This window comes from Pleurodeles waltl, chromosome 6 (assembly GCF_031143425.1).
Source record: "Pleurodeles waltl isolate 20211129_DDA chromosome 6, aPleWal1.hap1.20221129, whole genome shotgun sequence".
NCBI lineage: Eukaryota > Metazoa > Chordata > Amphibia > Caudata > Salamandridae > Pleurodeles > Pleurodeles waltl.
Window position 1 is genome coordinate 718,784,146 of NC_090445.1, and position 22,055 is coordinate 718,806,200.

A 22,055-nucleotide genomic window follows, 5' to 3' on the forward strand; every position below is an offset into this window, starting at 1 on the left:
CGCACGCTCATCCATTAACAACACTCATTCCATTCAAACATGCACGCACGCACCAAACATTCATTTTACAAGATCACACCCATTCATTCTTTCACACACATGCACGCACATCCATTAACAACACTCAAACATGCACGCGCGCACCAAACATTCAATGTAAAACATAACACACATACATATACACACACACACTTACCTTTAGCCTCCAGGTCCAAGGAGGGTTGGGACTGCTGCCTTCCCTCATTGGCTGACCTCAGGTCAGCCAATGAGGGAAGGCAGCAGTCCCAGCCTCGTCACAGAGTGGGATGGAGTCAGTCAGACTGCTCACCCCACCCCACTCTGTGACGAAGTGTCACTGATTGACACTCGCCCTGGGCACTTCAGGGCTTAAACCTGAAGCGCCCAGGGAGAGTGTCAATGGGTGACGCTTTCCTCGTCACCCAGGGGAGGGCCTCGAGGCACCTTTGCTGGGCCGAGGAGGTCACGCCCATAGGGGTCGTGATCTCCTCAGCCCAGCAAAGTTCAGCTCAGGCAGCCTGGAGTCTGCGCAAATCGCGCATGGCTCACTCCTGGCTGCCTGACCTGAACATGAAGAGTGTCTGTCAGGCTGACCTTTGTTCAGCCTGACAGACACTCTTCATGGGGTGGGGGGGCGTGGCCCCTCCGCCCTAAAGGACGGGCCGCCACTGTCAAAAGTCTTGTGACACTGCTTCCTGTCAGGTAAATGTCAAAGATCATGTGAGATCATTTACTTTGATGTCACTCATAAGTCAATCAAAGGACATGTGATGTCATTTTCATTACTCCATGAATTTATATCCATGTATGGGCATGATGTGACAGAATTATGTAGAGGTTGATAGAAAACGATCCACAGAATGGAATGAAGCCTTGATAGAGGCAAGAGAGGCTTATGGGGTGCAAGCCAAGATGGAGCTAACAAAATCAAGTCGGTATACGCCTAGGCCTAGATTTAAGGCAAAGTGGCGCAGTGCGGCGCTGCGCCAAAAAAAGCAGCGTCGCACCACTTTTGAAACACAGGGATGCGCCGTATTTACAGGAATACAGTACACCCCTGGTTTTCCCCCTGCGCCGGCGCTGAATTAAGCTGCCTGTGCCAACGCAGGCATCCTTGCATCATAATGCAAGGGTGTCTGCGTGAGGGGATAGATTGTTTATGAGCAGCAAGGTGTCCCTTCCTGCACATAATCTATAATGGCAATTTTATCACTTCTATGTGTGCTGCAAAATGCAGCACACATAGAAGTACCAAAGAGTCATTTAGCATGATTGTTTATGTGCAGGAAGGGAAACCTTAAACCACATAAACAATCATCCATGGCATTTTGCTTATTCTATTAGCTGCACATGATACAGTTACAGAACTGGCTTCACAGGTCCCTTTCAGCTGCACATGATACAGTTACAAAGCTGGGCTCACAGCTCCCTTTCAGCTGCATATGATACAGTTACAGAACTGGCCTCGTAGCTCCCTTCAGCTGTATATGATACAGTTACAGAGCTGGGCTCACAGCTCCCTTTCAGCTGCACATGACACAGTGACAGAACCAGGCTGAGCACTTCCTCTTTATGGTCCAGTGACAATCCAGAGCCAGCCTCAACAATTCCAACTCAGGCCCATCATACAGTCACTGAGCCAGGTTTACTTCTTCACCCTTCTGAACACGATGCGTTGACAGAGGTAGGCTCGCAATTCCCATCAGCTTCACATGATACAGTTACAGAGTCAGGATTACGTATCCTTCCACTGTACATAACAAAGGGTCACAGCCTGTATCCACTACATGGATACATGTCATACAACTAGAAAGGCAGGCTGAGCATCCCTCAGCAGCAAATGATTCAGTTATAGCACAAGGCTTACAACTCTCTTCAGCTTCACATGATACAGTTACAAAATCAGGATTGGTGCAATGCTTAATTTGAGCCAGTGATTGATGGTGGGGCCCACGGGCACTCGTTTTTGGGGACCAGCACTTATTTTTCCCCATCAGAGACTGACCGAGAGCAAGAGAGGGAAAACCACACACACAGGAAAGGGGGAGGATGAGAAAGAGAAAGATGGAAAACAGTCACAAAGAGAGAATGCAGGGACCGGCAAGAGTAAGATAAAGGGACAGCAAGTGTCTAGATATGGATTAAAGAGGCCTAAGGTGAATTCAAACTACACAGCTTTGGTATTCGCTCTGCCAATATTTAATAGCACTGGCCACTGTCTTCTGAGCAGAGCTTTGGCCACCAGAATTAATTCCTTTACAAATTAAGCACTGAATTTGTGTATCCTTCACCTGCACATAACAAAGGATCACAGCCTCTATCCACTGCATGTCATTCAACTAGAGAGTCAGGCTTAGCATTCTTCAGTGGCACATGACACAGGTACAGAACATTTGAGCATTGGAACATAGGGGATTTTCAGAACTCTCTTGTTTGTGAGTTTAATTTGATTTGTTCCTTTGAATTGCTTGATTTGAAGGGGCCCAATTATCTTCTCTCAACTTCTACAGAAAAGGGCTGTGTGACAGTGACAATTTGTTGAGTGACCTTGTGGATACTGCAATACACCCAGTGGGCTTTAGTGACCACAGCCCTATATCCTTGGTGCTGAAGTGTTTGTTGCCCAAAGAAAGGGTCAACTGTAAGTCAGACACACAAGATACAATGTTAAGGGACTAGGGGAGAAGACTAAAATGGTTGAATGTGGTCACAGAGGAATTTCATGTTCACCTCCGGGTGTTGTGTGCTTCAGAACGAGAATGCTGTAGGAGGGGTAAATTAATCCTATGAAGGTCTTAGATGCCTTATCTGTGATCGCAAAAACAATTTGCACTATGCACAGGCCCCATACCCATAGGGTCCCTCCCATCGTGCAGAGGTGATTTGATAAAAATTGTTCCCGAGCACACAGAACCCTACATAAGGACGTGAGTCATCCAAGAAACCAAAAACTGATTTTTAGTTCATTGAAGTCCAGATCCGTAGGAGGAAAAAATAAATCAAGGAAGAGGCATGGCAGGATTTGCTTCTAACATTACTATCACGGAATAGTTCTAAATTCTGGGAAATTGTCACTCATCAATTCCTTAATAACTCAAATAATGCCTCAGACTCCTGTCACATCCCTGCAGAGGCCTGGGCCAATAGTTTTGAAGCAATATATATGTCATGAGACTGGGCCCACTGAGACTTCATCTCAAACAGGCGTTTCATCCTTATCTGTGGACAAAGCAGGAGTAAGAAGTGCCATCATGGCCCTTTCTAGTAACAAAGCCCCAGCCCTCGATGGAATCCCTGATGATCTGTTCCTGAGATATCTTGATTTTTGGGCGCCTATATTGACCCATAGTATTAGCGCAGCGGTTATGGATAGCTCACCTAAGTCATGGTCCACTTTGGTTACTGTCCCCATCTTCAAAAAGGATGACAGAGCAGCCCTGCATTGCTATCACCCTATTTCATTAATAGACACTATTGTGAAGGTGGCAGGGAGGGTTATACTGAATTGGCTTTCAATCTGGGTGAAAGAGAATGGTATTCTCTCTAATTTGCAACTTAGGTTTAGGCCGGGCCGTAGGACCAGTGATCAATGCCTCAATCTATACTTGATCGTGAGCAAGTACGTGAATGCATGGTTGGGTTGTCTTCACTAGCATTTATGGACTTCACATCCACCTTTGATGAAGTGAAAAGGGACAAGCTGTGAGCTATTATATTATCCAGGGGGGTTGGAAAACAACTTTGGGTATTTTTTTAGAGACCTCCACCTGGATATGTCAACAATGGATCGATATAATAGTGACCATACTTGCACTGAGCCCTTTAAAGTGAAAAGTGGAGAGTGTCAGGGTTGTATCCTGGCCACATTCCTCTTCGGTATAGGCTGGAATGCTCTCTATTATCGATCTACTCTGATTGTCCTTAGGTGGGTCACATTTTATATCTACGTTACTTTACGCAGATGATGCTTTTGTCTTGGATCAAATTGGGACTTCAACGATTAGTTGACTCATTTGTTTCTTTTATAGAAGGTATAGCTCTGTCTAACAATTATGGTAAATCCTATGTAATGACTATCAGCCCCAAGCTTATGAAAACTAGAAAGTTTTCTCTGCCAATGGCTATGTATTGCTGAGTGGTACCTCCTTTCTGTACCTAGGGTTCATCTTTATACATGCATGTTTTGGTTCCTCCTTTTGTCAAACAAGAAATGTTCCATGATGAGGATAATTGGGGTGATTAGTGACTTTGCCTCCAGACTGGGAAAGAAGCCTCCAAGGCCACTCTTAAATTGTATCAAGCCAAGTGTGCCTCATTTACCATGAATGGTGGGATGTGTGGGGATACCCGGGAGCAGCTTCTCTACAGACTATCAAAGACAAATATTGTAGAAGATTGTTGGGTGTCCCTTAGTCCGTACCTTCCTACATCGTCCACCAAGAACTGGCTCTCCTTTATTTGAGTGATGTCATTGGTTTGTGTCCATTCATTAAATGGTTTATTATCTGGACTCAGCTACAGCTCCAATTGAATCTGCTAATCCTGAAAGACTGCCTTTTCCTAGCTAGATGGTACTCAATACCGTACATGAGGTTTGTGAATAATTGCCTATCAGATTTAGACAGAAGTAAGCTTTTTAGGAATCCAGAGAAGATTGGGAAGGGTGATCTTCCATGGATTTGCACCGATTGCCTCAGGTAGAGCTGTACATCAAGGAAACAGAACGAGCTTGCCAAACCATCAGTCAGGCCACACTCTATACTGCAGACACATTTTTATATGGAGCCATTCCTTCCCAAATGCACATCACTGTTTTTTATTGACCTGTTTTAGACGTAGTATGTTGCACTGTATTCTGCAGGTGACTAACCTAGCAGATCCTAATTGCCAACCTGGGCTTTGTGACTGTGATGGCTTCCCTCCCCAAAACATATTTCACTTTATTATGATTTGCAGTCATTACAGAAAAACTAGGCTACAACTTTTAGTACTGTTGTTGAGAAGGTTGAATTTTAATCAAGTGTGCCCCGCTTTGATGTATTTATAATTATTGCATAATGTTCATGTCTGTTTTTCCATGGCCAGCTTTCTAGCAGCCAGTTTTAAGTTAAAGAAATCAGCGACTAGAAGTTCTTTTTTTATATCTCTTTATTGTCAAGAATTGCAACAGTGTTACATAAACAGCTGACATTCAAGGACAAAACGCCTGATCAGAAGATCTTTGAATGCACACTCTGAATTTTTAATTTTTCTATAACACTGCGATGAGCTTTTAGCCAATGCGCATTCTGAATGTTAATTTTTCTGTTATACTGCGATGAGCTTTTAGCTATGATGTAAATTTTAGCACAGAATTTTATCGTATGTTGTATTTTTAACAGTTGCATGTATTTGCCCTTTTATGGTCATGAATTTTTCTAAACGAATAGGGGAAATAAAGAAATTAAGTAAGATACAGCTACAGAGCAAGAATCGCAGCTCCCATCAGTTGCACATGACACAGTTACTTCTAGAGATATTGTGAACCCAAACTCTCCTGAGCTGGCTGCAACAGCAATGGACCAGCTGACCTGTCAGGGAGAAAGGAAAGCAGCGCCTGGCAGATCAAATGTGAGTGCCTCTCTCTGCCACAGGTGCCTAGAAGTAGGAGGGTGGTTGGCAGCACCCTCAATACTGTGGTGTTGGCTCAAAAGCTGTCAGAAGACACCCAAACGGAGTGTCATTGCTACATAGTTCTTGCTTTTCATTTGCTGTAAAATGTTTTTGAGCGGTGAGAGGCATCCCTTTGCTGTTGGTGTATTCATTTGTTTTGGGAAAAGTACTGCCTCTCCCCCAAACTCTGTATATCATAACTAGGGGTGGGCGGTAAACTCAGCGCTACCAGCGGAGTTCGCAGAGTTTTGCCCAATCCACTCTCTGCTTGAAGTGCTGTGTTTGGCAAAACCTCTGCCAATTGCCGTGTGGCACAGTTTAATGCCCAGAGTTCGTTCCAGAACTATTATTCGCCTACAAAGATGATGATGTCCATGAAATACTAGTATCTGTTTGTTAGACCTGACATGCCTTAGGGTGGTCACCCCTAACTTTTTGCCTGCCTCCCTCCACTTTTTGGACTGTTTTTGCTGGCTTTTAGACTCTGCGCACTTTACCACTGCTAACCAGTGCTAAAGTGCACATGCTCTCTCCCTTTAAACATGGTAACTTTGGATCATACCCAATTGTACTATTTAATTTACTTATAAGTCCCTAGTAATATGCACTGTATGTGCCCAGGGCCTGTAGATTAAATGCTACTAGTGGGCCTGCAGCACTGATTGTGCCACCCACTCCAGTAGCCCCTTTACCTGGTCCCAGGCCTGCCATTGCAAGGCCTGTGTGTGCAGTTTCACTGCCAATTCGACTTGGCATTTAAAAGTACTTGCCAAGCCTAAAACTCCGCTTTTTCTACACATAAGTCACCTCTAATGTGTGCCCTAGGTAACCCCTATAGCAGGGTGCAGTGTGGGTAAAAGGCAGGACATGTACCTATGTAGTTTACATGTCCTGGTAGTATAAAACTCCTAAATTCGTTCTTACACTACTGTGAGGCCTGCTCCCTTCATAGGCTAACATTGGGGCTGCCCTCATACATTGTTGAAGTGGTAGCTGCTGATCTGAAAGGAGTAGGAAGGTCATATTTAGTATGCCCAGAATGGTAATACAAAATCCTGCTGACTGGTTAAGTTGGATTTAATATTACTATTTTAGAAATGCCACTTTTAGAAAGTGAGCATTTCTCTGCACTTAAATCTTTCTGTGCCTTACAATCCACGTCTGGCTAGGTTTAGTTGACAGCTCCTTGTGCATTCACTCAGACACACCCCAAACACAGGGTACTCAGCCTCACTTGCATACATCTGCATATTGAATGGGTCTTCCTGGGCTGGGAGGGTGGAGGGCCTGCTCTGACACAAAGGACTGCCACACCCCCTACTGGGACCCTGGCAGACAGGCTTGAAGTGAAATGGGACCTGGTGCACTTCTAAGCCACTCTTTGAAGTCTCCCCCACTTCAAAGGCACATTTGGGTATAAAACAGGGCCTCTGCCCTACCACCTCAGACACTTGCTGGAGAAGAAACCTGAACCAGAACCTACATCCTGCCAAGAAGAACTGCCTGGCTGCTCAAAGGACTCACCGGACTGCTTTCTACAAAGGACTGCTGCTTGCTGTTGGCATGCTGCCTTGCTGAACTCTTGTCTTGCTGCAGAAGTGCTCTCCAAGGGCTTGGATAGAGCTTATCTCCTGTTCCCTGACGCCTCAGGACCAAAAAATACTTCTTTCTTTCAACTGGACTCCTTGTGCGCCGAAAAATTAGACGCACAGCTTGCTACGCGGTGAAAAATTCACTGCACGCCGATCTGGAAAGACGCTGCTCGACCCCGCAAGGAAAAGATTGACGCGACGCCTGCGGTGCGACCGGAACTTCGCCGCACGGCCTGCCTGGACAACGCCGCCCGACTTCCAGAGAGGAAATCTACGCAACACCTGCCGTGAGGGAGAAAGTTCCACGCACAGCCCACCAGAATGACGCACAGTCGGATAACAAGCCCAGGATTCCACTCACAGACCCCGGGACATCTGGTAATCCTGAGACCCACAGAAGGAGACTGTCCGCGTACCGGAAAACGACGCACGTCTTTCCCGCGTGAAAAATAACGACGCAAGTCCGTGTGTGAAGGGGCGAAACCGACGCACACACCATTTTTCCACGCATCTCCTCCTCTGCAGCCCTTTGCGGAGATTTTCCACTCCAAACCAGGTACTTTGTGCTTGAAAGAGACTTTGTTTGCTTTTTAAAGACTTAAGACACTTCATATCACTTTTCAGTGATATCTCTACAATTTCTTATTGCATCTTTTATTGTTTTTACCTACAAATGCCCAGATAAATATTATATATTTTTCTAAACACTGTGTGGTGTATTTTTGTGGTGCTATATTGTGTTATTGTATGATTTATTGCACAAATACTTTACACATTGCCTTCTAAGTTAAGCCTGACTGCTCAGTGCCAAGCTACCAGAGGGTGGGCACAGGATAATTTGGATTGTGTGTGACTTACCCTGACTAGAGTGAGGGTCCTTGCTTGGACAGGGAGTAACCTGACTGCCAACCAAAGACCCCATTTCTAACACTGTTTTTTACACATAAGCAGATCTTACCCTCAGTTACATTACCGGTGCTGCGGAGTCCGTGCAGAGATTCATGTACTGCTCTTGTTAGTAATGTTAGCTCAGAGCCTGCATAGAAGTTAAGAAAAAAAACAGAAAATGGAGTGTGTACCACCTGTGTGGAGTAAAAGAGATTGCAGGGAAAGAAATGAGGGTAAGTGATGCATGAAGCGCACATGTGCGCATGTTTGGATGCACGAATGCTATTACTGATCCCACTTTGTCTCTGAGTTTTCAGACTCAGGAAATGACACAGTGCTTCGTTCCTGTGTGCTTTGTCCTTTAACAAACATTACAAAGTAGCAGATCTCAAGTACAAACTCAGCATTGCAATGCAAGACTCATAAATGAGCGAATAATTGTTATAACCTGCAGCTAGTCTTTAAACGTGGGTGTAAATACTACAATAGTAGTGTATCTCTCTCTTTTAAACTTGTAATCTTTCAATGTGGTTGGTTCTACAGCCTCAAGTGTATTTAATTATTTTAAGAGTGCGGTGATTGACACCAGTGAGCAGTGAGACATACAATTAGAGTGCACCCCACGAGCGGAGGGAGTACATGCAGCATGCCTAGAGCTCTAGGTGAGCAAGCATAGATCTAAGGAGGCATTGTCCTCTCCACCCTACCTGTGCCATATTGCTGCAGTAGCTCCAGTACACCTTCAGTTTAGTGGTGCACACCAATATGTTGGCGTCAATTCTCGGTCCCACTGTGAAACACTGTGTGATACTCTGCAGGTGACAATTTGTGTGATTCTCACCAGGTGTCATGCTTTTTGATTTTTGGTAGGTGACCCTCTAGAGTTCAGCTAAGGTGGGAGGCACTGCGGGGACAGAGACCTGGTTTCAGACCCAGTGAAAGGATTATGGAGATACTCTGGTACTCCCTACCACCCTGGACTGGGTTTCCCTTCCCCTTGAGAGAGCAGTACCAGGAGACACAACCAGGGAAGCCAAGGCACAAGCTGCAGCAATGTGTATTCCTGAAGACTGTGACTGCGGTGACGTACCAGTGTTTGGTAGTTTTGGGTAGGCCTGCAGGGCACTATGCCCTGTCTGTGCTCCCAGCCTTGGATGACCCCCACAGACACAACAGCGGGGAGGGTCGCTGGAAGCTGTGGCTCTCTGTGTGAGCAGAAGGTGCACCCTCTGTTCAGATCTGACCACAGTCTCACAAAGATATTTTAAAGCTAAAACCCTTATCAGTTGCACCTTGGGTTGTCCACACATTCCTCAGTGCACTTGTGGGATGATTCACAGGTGGAAATTTCGGAATCTTTACCATTCGAAATTAGTCAAAGTAATTTTACAGCTGTGAAATGAAAACTCTATGGGTGTGCTTGTGTTCATGATGTCACATAAGGCAAAAGGTGGAGATGCTTGGCAACAGTGTGAAAGCTGACAGCTCCTTCAAGAATTAGTTCTAAAAAAATGATATGCGGGCAGAAAAGGAAATTGTGGGGGGCAGCAGATGAATGCAAAGGCATCTGCTTGGCCTCACATAATAAATTAGGGGTGGGCGGAACTCCACAGAAACTCCCAGAGTTTTTATGTAACTCCGTGGAATTCCACAGAGTAAATCTCTACAAGTTCTTCCCACCCCTGATCAAGAAGACTATCTTTGGGTTGCATACAGCTGTGAACTTCTTGTATTCCCAGTTGACAGCGAATTAAGACAGTTATGTAGAGCTTACTTAGCCCCACAGTGGCCTTGGTGTGCTTTGATTCTTGTATAAGAGTTCCGCTGTCTGCGAAGGTGAGTAGAATGTTGCTCACACCCTGACAGCTTGTAGCCCCGGGATATCCTGGTTTTGTGGAGGGGAGGCCTGCCTACATCCTGCTGGACTCAGCCTCATGGCTGTATGGTAAAAAGCCATCTTTTCATGGTATAAAATCTTACCTAATTGGCAAACCCTGCTGCCTTGCTTCTGAACACAAGTCAAACAAATACCACCACCTCTCCAGACAGTGGAAGCATATTGCCGGCATGAAGAGCAGACAGTGAAGTGAGAGAGTGAGGGTTTTCCCCTTTAGAAATTAATTGAGGGTTTTGCAGCATATTACTTGTTTTCCCTGAGTACTGCAGGTTCATAGATGGTAAGTGTGAGGTGGCACAACAGTTTCTTTTGTTCAGGTGAGAAAGTTTCTAGGCAGGGCCTATTCTTTTCTTTTGTGTGTCTGATTACTGCTACGGGAAGGCTGAATGACAGCCAGATGCAAGAACCCACACTTTATTTAGCATATGGTGTGGCTCCTTCAGACTGAAGACAGCCCAGTCATACCTGCTGTCATGTGAAAGATTACTTTATAAAAACTCACTAAAATAGAGGCTGTTATCCTTCAACCCACGTTGATCACCATATGGAAAGGTGAAGAGCATTTCAAGCACAAACATTTAAAGTACAACATTGCTGTTTAACATTTTTCTTCCATCTGATTCAGGGGAAAATGAAACCATATTTATTTTAAATCTCTTCTCCCACATGTGAGATAGTGGTATTAGCACGCACTGGTGTTCTCATGGACTGTAATGATATTTCAATACCTGCAAACAATTTTGTTTCTTTCTACAGTTTTGCATGCAACCGTCAGAAGTCTCCACAATATTTTTAAAATCCCTGCATGAAACCTTTGACTTAAAACTTTTGATTGTCTACGCTCCTTTTTCTCTCAAATGATTCTCACCTTCATTTCTGAGCCCTCTCTCCAAGCACAACCTACTCGAAGTCACATTTTACCCTGATCCCTATTGTTGTATCCCTACAAATTTCCTACACTTTTTTTTAAAGATCAACCTCTCCTTTAAAAGTCAAACTCCTGCACCCTACCAATACCTACTTGCCTGTAGCTCATCTAATGATACAACTGACCAATGCATGAAATCACATAGCCCCCCCTCTGCCACTGAAGATCACATGTAACTCCTATTAATTTATTCTAACACACAGAAACTGCAGTAAATGCGTGTCATATTTTGCTTAAGAATACAAGACTCATCCTAATAACCAACAAAAAAACACTACTAACCCTGGGTTCCGGAGCGGTGTGCTGTCTGACGTCAAGATTCAGGGGTAGTAAATGCCATAGAAATGCAATTACAATACACTAATACCATAACACTCAGTTGTTGGGAAGTAGTTTGTAGTTCAGACATACTGCATAATAATGCCCTAATACTGCTTGACACTCTAACACTCACATAAGACAAAACTGCTATGAGTCATGTCCTTCACCCAGTGCTGTACCAGTCCACAGCAATAAACCAACCATCACTCCCTGGAACAGTCTGGATTTGTCATCACAGGAATATTGCAGATAATTCACTGACCTTTTTAAAGATTATTACTAAAGCAACTAAAGTTATGTCTTCTCTAGAGGCATTTACTCTGGATGCAGAGAAAGCTTTCAAAAGAATAAATTGGCAGTTCCTTATGAAAGCCTTATAATGACACGGTTTCGGGCCCAAATTTCTATAACTCATTTATCTACTATATTTGTCACCTAGCTCTACAATACAGTACCAGTGAATAGAGTGCAATCACCTTATTTTTGCTTACAAGACACGACTGCCCCATCCTCATGTATTATTTATATTAGCATTAGAACCCTTCTTACATCAACTTAAAGCTTCTGATAACTTACACGGATTTCAAGTCAAAGACACACATATCATGTATTCTGCTTATGCCAATGACATTCGTCTTTTGTCTCACAATCTGACACCTCTCTAACGTCTTTCTTTGAAGAGTTGAGATTCTACTCTGCGGTATTGGGATACAAGCTAAACTTGGATAAGTCCTACATCTTAATGAATATTGTATAAATTATCCTTTTACCCAGACTGGACTCTCCTGGAATTCTATTAAGATTAAATGTTTGGGGATATTCTATACTAATATTCTCAGAGATCTGTTAAAAATCAATCTGGACTGTATAATCACATTCATAGACTGGACAGATATAATTTACAAACTCTTCCAATGTCAGTTAAAAGAGATATTTTGTGGTCACCTCTGTCTTTCTAATGTTGCGAACGCTTATGTTCCTTGATATTTATTAATGATTCTGATATGCTCATTAGTACAGTTTTACTATAATTTTTTTTGCCTTCAAGACATATTGTTCTATTTTTTGTGATTCACTGTATTCTTTGAATATTACTAGTGAAGGTGTAGTTCTCTTTCCTTTCACCCTTTCTCTGTCTTTCTTTCAGTTTGTTCTGTTCTTTTACCCTCTGTTGATTTGATCTTCACTAATTGCCATTTATTTTGATACCTAAATTATTGTATTTTCATTTCTGTTGTTCATTGTTTTAACTTAATGGTTAATACATTCCTCTTATGGAATGGAAATATGATTGCATGTTTACCTGTACCCTTAACTAAAAATAAAAATCTTTAAAAGTTAATAGACAACCATCACAAACTGAAAAGGCATGGAATAACTGAAGAGCTCTGTCACATGCCGGCGGTCAACGGAGGACTCCAGTTTAGTTCATCGCCGCAGGTCCCAACAAGCTACATGGTTTAACTGCCTTCTGACATAGCACAATAGCAATCATTTATGGGATGATAGTAACAAAGCCCATCTCAGCAGATCTTTGATCTATGTCTTCCTCCAACTCACACCTGCTCAGGACCATAAACTTTAAACATTAAACAAAATATCTCAGAATGGGCAACCCAGTGCACTAACCAACTAAGCGAACTATGAAAATAAGAAATAGCATAAAGGGACAAGCAGAGCTTCTCAAAACTCCAGGTTACTAAAAACCGTAAACAGCGTACCTGTCTCTCAAACTTCTTCATCCATCACACTGCTAAATGCAGTGTCTCATAACACTTTAAAAGCACACTCAGTGATCATCATGCATGGCATGGAAACACTTCCCACACAAACCACACACTGTACACGGTGTAGCATTCTACTCATGAATGCAAGTTCTTCAGCACCACACATAAGGGTAGCAAGTGCTATATAAACGTTGCAATATGAAACAGAACTGAACTCACAGGTATTTTCAGCTGCACATGATACAATTACAGAGATCGCATTATGTAGTTAGATTGCTGGGTCATAGCTTCATTCACTGCACACGCTACAAGATTCAGTGTATATTAAAGCAGTGTCTATTCCTTTCTTCTTAACAGTGAGGATAATATACATAGGCTGCCTTGTCAGCCTGGGTGATTGTACAAAAGCCTTCCATACAACACACATAGAGCATGGGAAGCAAAAAGCAATGCCTCCTGCACAACACTGATATAGTACAGAAAGCAAGGGTCAGTGCAAGCCTCCCTCACAAAACTGATCTAGTGCAGGAAGCAAGGGTCAGTCCATGCCTCCCTCACAAAACGTATCTAGTGCAGGAAGCAAGGATCAGTCCATGCCTCCCTCAGAAAACTGATCAAGTGCAGGAAACAAGGGTCAGTCCATGCCTCCCTCACAAAACTGATCTAGTGCAGGAAGCAAGGGTCAGTCCATGCCTACCTCACAAAACGTATTTAGTGCAGGAAGAATGGGTCAGTCCATGCCTCCCTCAGAAAACTGATCTAGTGCAGGAAGCAATGGTCAGTCCATGCCTACTTTACAAAACTGATCTAGTGCAAGAAGCAAGGGTCAGTGCAAGCCTCCCTCATAAAACTGATATAGCGGAGGAATCAAGGGTCCATGCAAGCTTCCCTCACATAACACATATAGCACAGGAAACAAGAGTCAGTGTAAGACCCCCTCATAAAACTGATTTAGCGATGTAGTACAGGAAACAACGGTCAGTGCAAGGCTCCTTCATAAGCTTGATATAGCGGAGGAAGCAAGGGTCCGTGCAAGCTTCCCTCACATAACACATATAGCACAGGAAGCAAGAGTCAGTGTAAGACCCCCTCATAAAACTGATATAGCGATGTAGCGCAGGAAACAACGGTCAGTGCAAGCTTCCCTCACAAGCCTGATATAGCAGAGGAAGCAAGGGTCAGTGCACGCTTCCATTACAAAACCCAGATCGCATGGGCAGCAAATATGTGTGAGACTCTCCTATGAAAACAGGTAGAGTACCACAGCAGCAGAGAAAGCCTTCTTAACAAATCAACTAGCGCACCGGCAAAATGAAGATGAGAAGCGAGCAAAATGTTCACCTCCAGCACTAACATTGGGCTCCCACGGAGTTGTGTGCTCCCCGTCCAATAGCGCTTCAGCATGTTGTCACAGGAAGTGAGCGCTATAACAATACTCACACCATACCGAACCTCTTTTATGCTTGCAGACCACAATCAACAGTTGAAAGGTGCCCAGTAAGCCTTCGCAAGATATCAGGAGCTAAATTGACTCAATGACCGGTATTTTATAACTTTTAATCGTTTGAACAATAAACACGTTGAATTTGCTGAAACCTGAAAATCGTGCACCAGCTGGCAAATTAAGGAGCAAGTATGGCAAATCATAAACATACTCAGAAGTCATCACAATACTGAGACCATGTCATTTCAACATCCCTACTCTTTAACAATATTTTAAAGCATTCCACTTAGCACTAACATGTCTGTCCCTCTGCCCACCACTGCCTCCAAAAATTCAGGGAGGGCTTGCAGATTCAATGCTTTTTGAGGGATCAATGGTTCTCAGACAGTCACACTTTCAAACCTTCTACATCCCCCTACAGACTAAAGCATTGCTCATTCCTCCAAAGAATGGCTCCTTGACTTCCCGCCAAAATACCCATACTGTTTCTTCCCTGCACCCTCTGCATTCAAAAGCGATGTAGTACACACATTCCTTGGACTCCCCCTCTCACTCCCCAGCAATATTTCTCAGTCTCATTTATCCAATCGCACTGCTGTCTCACGCCTGTGTACCGCAGTCTTAGTCCCCCAATAGTGCCCCACAAGTTTAACCGCTTCCGAAAGCGCCCTGAACATCACCACTGACAAACCTCCACAGGCCAACACTGGTAACAATAGTAACATTAATTATGATGATAATAATACCAGGGGTGGGCAAAGAATTCTGCTCTGCCTGCGGAGTTCACAGTTTTCCCAACTCCACACGGAGTTCTGAAAAACTCTGTGTAGTGATGCGAAGCACAGTTTTTTCTCTTGCGCAGCTCATCAATGTTAAATTGATGAGCGAGAGAAATCGCTAAGTTGCCGAGAGAGATTTCTGAACATGGGCAGTCGCAGCATATTACTATCACTAGCATTGTGAAAGCTGCTGCTCGCTTTGAGGAAGCTGCCGCTCGAGTAGAAAATCTATTCAAGTGGACGAAAGAAGTAAGTGCCCTCTGGCGCTCTGCATGATGCTGTTTCCACTGATTTTACAGTGTGGGAGAAACTCCTGGTGCTGAAAATCAGCATGAACAGTGCAACTTACCAAAACTCTGACACTCACGGAACTCTGCATAGTGCGGCAGAGGTTTTTCAGCACTTCATCGAGTTCCATGCAGCAGAACTCCGCAAACTCCACCCAGGCCTAAATAATACAAAGATACAGCTCTTTATACCTCACTTCTGTTTCTAAGCACTGTAAATAACAGCCCAGCTCACAGGTAGTGCTCAATCCCTTATCAGTGTCTACTGTCACGCTCCTCTGCAATAACAAAGCCTCACTCCCCCACCACTTCCTGAAGAGTCCTCCAGCCATGTCTGTTGGATTCCCCAGCGTTTCACAATCCCCCACAAGTAAACCAGCCTTTACGTGGTAGAAAAAACATGGAGGGGGACAAGGTTCTAAAAGTGGTGTTGTCAAAGAAATTGCCCCAGAATCTTCACAAGAGGGCGTGGCCTATGTAATTAAGTGCATTTTCTAAATAAAGTGAATCTAGAATCCTGTGCCCCACAAATCGTTAAAGTCAGCAGCGTGCTGCCCGAGATGCTGGAAGGTCCAAGGAAACCAGGGCACAGGCCAGTAATGGAACACAAAGAGGAAGTGAACCTGGACAGCGTCAGAGACAAAAAGTGGCCTACTTCCATTTAAGAAATATTCAGATTGACATTTCTCTGTCCCTTTGAGACTCGCCACAGTCCTACTGCAGATAATAGTAGGAGAAATTATATAAACCAAAAAAATGCATGTGCTTCTATTACTTAGCTCCTTACCGGCCCCATCATTCAGCTTGACAAATTAAAGGGGTAGATATAGAGCCCGAAAGGGCCCGGTTTCAGTCACCCTTTTTAGGGTCGAGCCTGCTCTAGTATGCGCTTGCGCATGCATATCGCTTGCGAGATGCTGTAGAGGTTAGAGAAGGGCTCGGAGCCCCATCCGTGTTACGTCAGTGTCTTTCATTGGTTCTTGGGCTTGCCTTTCAAAATCTGCTTGCTTTCATTACTGGAAGGCATGCATACCTCATGCCTTTTCCGGTGTTAGCCCTCCTCGAGGGAAGAAACCAAGTACTGAAAACATACAAGGCTTGCTGCTTTCCATCCAGTTTGTGGACTACTTTCTCTCTTTTTTCGCAGCGCGATCTCGCTTGGCAGCAGTCGAGCGCTTTGTATGACATCGACCCTGTTACATAGTTAATTGCACTTTTGACGGTTACGTAGGTAATTGCACTTTTGCGGATAGGTTTCACTACGAGTGAACTGAGCAGCGCGATCGCGCTCTTTTTTTCCCATTGAATGAGGCAAGAAAAGTCCGGTCAGGAGTTTACAACCGCTAATAGCTCTAACTCGGAGAAATGCGAGACCCGTTGCATTGCAAATGCTTGTTAATTGCTACCAGTGCTCAGACCCGGCAGGAGCCGCCCTTCACTCATTCTCACACTCTGAGCAGTGCCTCACAGTTTCACTTCAGCTGCTGCACCATACATGCCTCACTTCACATATCCCCAGCCTCTCTTCCCAACAGTGGCCCTACGTCTCGCTTTCCTTGCATTGTCACTGCCTTTGATTTCCCCAAGTCTCACTCCTCCACAGATACAGCATATCTTCCGCGCAGTACCCCAAGGCCTCAGTTCCACAGCAGCGCATTGTAATGTCACTTGGTCGGCTCTGCCTCTTTAGTCTACCCTCTGCCCCCAAAGGTCACACTCTCAGAGCAGTGCCCAACATTCTCACCATCCAACGCCACTGTCCCTAGAGCATTGGCGTAGTCTCGCTCACTAGAGGTGCTTCAGAGTTTCTCGTCCCAGCAGTGTATCCGCGATCCACGTCCGTATACCTGGCACGTCTCATCCCAACGCAAGATGAGTCTCTCGTCCCAGATCGCCCACCGTGTTTTGCCTCGCCAGCAGTGTTCGGTCTCACTCCCTCTGAAGTGCAGGGATTTCTAAAATGGTTATCTGTTTGCCTCTTCTGCCCCACCCCTCCCCTCCCCCGTACCTTCCCTCTGCCACCGCACAGGAGTACATCCAGGTCTCACATTCCAAAAAATGTACAAGGCTCCCTTTCCTCCAAGGTCTCGCTCTCCATGCATCGCCACATTCCACTGGATGCGCCGACTATTATTGCAGTTCTCACCGTCTCACTCACCTATCAGCACCTTACCCCAAGCCCGGAAGCAGTGGTTGCCTCATGGTCCAGCAGCCATAAGTTTTATGCCCCCGCAGTCAGTCCTTTCTTTCCTTAGCCCTGTTCACCATCGGTGCCAGAATTTTACTCTCACAGCAGCGTCCTAGACTGACTCTTCCAGCAACCTCCAGAGCACCCCTCCCCCCCCAAAAAAAAAAAAAAAACACTGTTTCCTCACATTTTGGTGACAGAAAGTTCCGGAATCCCACCCCGTCCACTGTCACTTTCCTGGTTTCACTGCGGTGCAGAGCTCCTGTCCGAGTCCTCAGCAGACCCCAGTCAGCAGTCCCTCTCTCTCCCAGAAGTCACCCAAACTTACTATCAGGGCTGAGAGCTCACCCCCAGCAGTCTGACTCCACCGACAGTGCATAATTTTCACTGAACCAGCAGTGCCAGCTGTCTCTCTGCAGAGCACCATCCTCTCTGTCCGAGCAGTGCCCACAGCCACCCCACACACACATCCCTCCGAACAGTGCCACTTTTCTGCACGGCTGCAGTGTCCTTAATTGCTCTTACCTTACTCTGAGGAAGGTGCCGAATCCCACTCCATCGCTAGCGCTCCGAGTCTCACTCGCGCCTGACCACCAGTGCCCGACTGCCCAAATGCACTCTCTCCCTATCCATTACTGCCTCGAGTCTCACTCTTCCTGCCCAACACTGCCCCGGGTCTCACTCTCACTGGCCACCGGTACCCCAGGTCTCACTCTCACTGGCCACCAGTGCCCGGGATCTCACTCTCACTGGCCACCAGTGCCCGGGATCTCACTCTCACTGGCCACCGGTACCCAAGGTCTCACTCTCACTGGCCACCGGTACCCCAGGTCTCACTCTCACTGGCCACCGGTACCCCAGGTCTCACTCTCACTGGCCACCAGTGCCCGGGATCTCACTCTCACTGGCCACCGGTACCCCAGGTCTCACTCTCACTGGCCACCAGTGCCCGGGATCTCACTCTCACTGGCCACCAGTGCCCGGGATCTCACTCTCACTGGCCACCGGTACCCCAGGTCTCACTCTCACTGGCCACCAGTGCCCGGGATCTCACTCTCACTGGCCACCGGTACCCCAGGTCTCACTCTCACTGGCCACCAGTGCCCGGGATCTCACTCTCACTGGCCACCGGTACCCCAGGTCTCACTGGCCCCCAGCGACCTCTACTTCACTCTCCCTGCCCATCTCTGTCCGCGTTTCCCTCTCGCTCCATCTCGTCCAGGTGCCCCCGCTCCTCACTTCCCGGCCAGCGGCCCCAGTCTCACCCTCGTCACACTACAAGTCTCTCTTGTGTCTCGCACCCGTAGTGTGGATCCAGCTGTTGGATCCGTCACTCACACTCGTTGAGCAGTGACTTGAGACGCACTCCCTCACTCGTACTTCCAAGATTGCTTCCCGTCCTAGCAGTGAGTTACACCACTCCCCCTCGGTACTCACACGAAGACCCCGAAGAGCAGGGCTCGGACGCCCACCTCCAGCAGCAGCTCCCGCATCTCCGTCCCTCGGCCCGGTCCTCGCAGCCGCCCTGCTCCTCGCAGCCCGCCCGGCCCCTCGCGCAGCCCCGGCCTCCCCCGCCGCCCCCGGCGCCAGGCAGGAGGGGGACGGAGAGGTGGGGATGAGAGAGGAGGAGGAGAGAAGGCGAAGGATGAGGTAGGAGAAGAGAGAGAGAGAGAGAGATGAGATGGGAGGAAGCAGAGGCGACGGTGAAAAGAGAGGAGGGAGAGGTGGAAGAGGGGGAAATTAGGGGAACCCCGAGATTCCGTATCTCGTCCTTTTCTTCCGCAACTCTCCGGACCTGCTCCACTTCCCCTGTCCTTCCCACAGCTAAGGGGCTCTGAGAAAGAAGGGGTGGGGGCGGAGGGGTGCTGAAGAGCAGGGCGAAGGGAGAGGGAGGGGGGAGAGGGGAGATGGGGTAATACGTAAACCCGCGTGGACTAGTCCCCAGGAGAGTTGAAGAAGAGTTGCGAGGAGAGGTGACGGTGGAGGACGGGCGCGTGAAGGGCGGTAACATGCACGGAACCAGCAATCTGCGATCCCATTCAATCAGAGAGTCTGACACCGGGGCTGCCGCGCACCTGCAGATGACAGGGACGGGTGCGAGGCACGAGATCACCCGCAGGGCATATCATAGGTAGACCAACTGCGCACACCCTTCATACTTTGCTTCTTTCGTACAGCCCCTGAGACACACATTACATCTAGAGTTTGAGCTTCCATCTGTCCTCGATAACCTAAAGCGCAAGCAACGGTTTAAGAAATGTCTTTCTTGAAAATGGGTCCTATAGAGTATATCCAACACTTCCAGCAAAAACTATAGCAACAAGCCCACTTGATGTGTCATCAGCTTAGACAATGAATGCTGTCCTTCAGAGACAAAACATTTGTAGGTCTAAGCCTACCAGACAGCACAGCTGTCTGGTTTGCTAAAGACATCTTGTGGAGATCCAGAATGCTTCCCTGGGAATGCATTCCACGCAGTGCTTACCATTGGCTTTGTGGTCTCTAATTCACATTTGTTTGTTTTCGATTTTCTTGCTTTTCTTGTTTTAGACTGTCCACGTTGAGTTTGTCTGTACCATAGAGTATAACCTATTTACTGCATTCTCCCAATGTGCTTTATTTCTATAAACAGGCCTTTAAAACTTGCTCTTAACTTGTTCAATTTGCTGTGCGTTCAAAGACAGAGATTTAATGTCAGGCTCTGTCTTCCAGGGAGATTGATGTTTACTTTTCTTTATCTGACTTCAAAGTAAGAGGGTTTATGTCAAAATTATTCTGGCTGCTAGTGGTGTGCTGGGGAAGGCTGTAGGATTTTTTTTTTTCTAGCACACAACAAAATGTACATTTCCGTAAATGAAGTGTGCAGATATTTCAGAAGGTGTCAGAATTAGGAAAGAAAAAAATACGTAAATTTTTTGACTTCCACACCATGCATAGTCCACTTTACAAAACTCTGCTCTGTGCCACTCCAAGGGGTGTAGCTTCAGGGGGGTGTTTGGGGTGTTATAACCCCCTAAAAAATATTATATAGTAAATAGTTGGATACAAGTGTTTTCAGTGTTTTGAAGGCCTTAAGAATGGTAAGTTTGAAAAATATTGTGTTTAAAGTACCCCTAACAATGTCCATTTCTCTCTCTTTTCACTTCACCTTAAGCCCATGCCTGGTCTTGCATCTCATGTAATGTATTTATAAGACACCCCAACATGATTGTTCGGAAATCTGAATCTCACCCCCCCCCCCCCAGTCTTACTGACCAAGCTACACCCCTGACCACTCAATTCCACTAGACTCTACTCTGCACCTCTCCACTCTATGCCACTTCACTCTACTGTACACTACTCTACTATATGTCAATGCACTCTATGTCGCTCTTCCCTAACTCTACGTCACTGCACTGCTCACCATTGCACTCTACACTACTTCACTCTGCACCACTCCACTCTTCACCATTTTACTCTGAAACACTGCACTCTCTGCCATTGAACTCTCCATCCCTTTACTCTGTACCACTCCACTATTTGCCACTGCTTCACATGCAGCCCTCACCATTTTCTTACCCACAATGCCCAGCAAACCTCCCAGTTTGCTGGAAATCACACATTTTTTCCACATTTTGGTGATGGAACCTTCTGGAATCTGTAGGAATCCACAAAATTCCTACTACCCAGCATTGTCTCATCTATACCAATAAAAATTCTGCACCCATTGTCAGCCTAAAATTATTTTTTCAAACTGCCCTTTTGGACCCGCTTTGGTTCCCCCTCAATTTCGACATGTTTTTGGCTTTTCCCCATCACAGGCACTTGCCCCACCTACACAAGTGAGGTATAATTTTTACCGGGAGACTGATGGAAACTTTGGGTGGTAGGAGATTCGTCCCGGTGAGATGATCCCACACAGAAATGTGGGAAAAATATGATTTTTTTGCCAATTTGAGGTTTGCTGAGGATTCTGGGTAAGAAAACATTGGGGGATCCACACAAGTCACACCTCCCTGGATTCCCTCAGGTTCATAGTTTTCAGAAATGTTTGGGGTTGGTAGGTTTCCCTATATGGCTGTTGAGCCCAGGACCAAAAATGCAGGTCCCCCCCACAAAAACATGTAGTTTAGTATTTGATAATTTTGATGTGTTCACATAGCGTTTTGGGGCACTAGGCCTACCCACACAAGTGAGGTACCATTTTTATCAAGAGACTTGGGGGAACTCTGGGTGGAAAGAAATTTGTGGCTTCTCCCAGATTCCAGAACATTCTGTCACTGAAATATGAGGAAAAAGTGTTTTTTTGGCCAAAGTTTGAGGTTAGTAAAGGATTCTGGGTAACAGAATCTGGT

At 45.9% G+C, this 22,055-nt stretch overlaps 1 protein-coding gene across 1 annotated transcript in view; it reads right to left on the bottom strand.

The window, feature by feature from the left end:
• PLPP4 (phospholipid phosphatase 4) overlaps positions 1–19,535 on the bottom strand; it is a 682,158-nt gene extending 662,623 nt beyond the window's left edge. Inside the window, exon 1 of the mRNA XM_069239228.1 lies at positions 19,159–19,535. Coding sequence (XP_069095329.1) covers positions 19,159–19,214 — 56 coding nt within the window. The 5' untranslated portion in view covers positions 19,215–19,535. The remainder of the gene's footprint in view (positions 1–19,158) is intronic.
• Between the last annotated feature and the right edge of the window lie 2,520 nt (positions 19,536–22,055).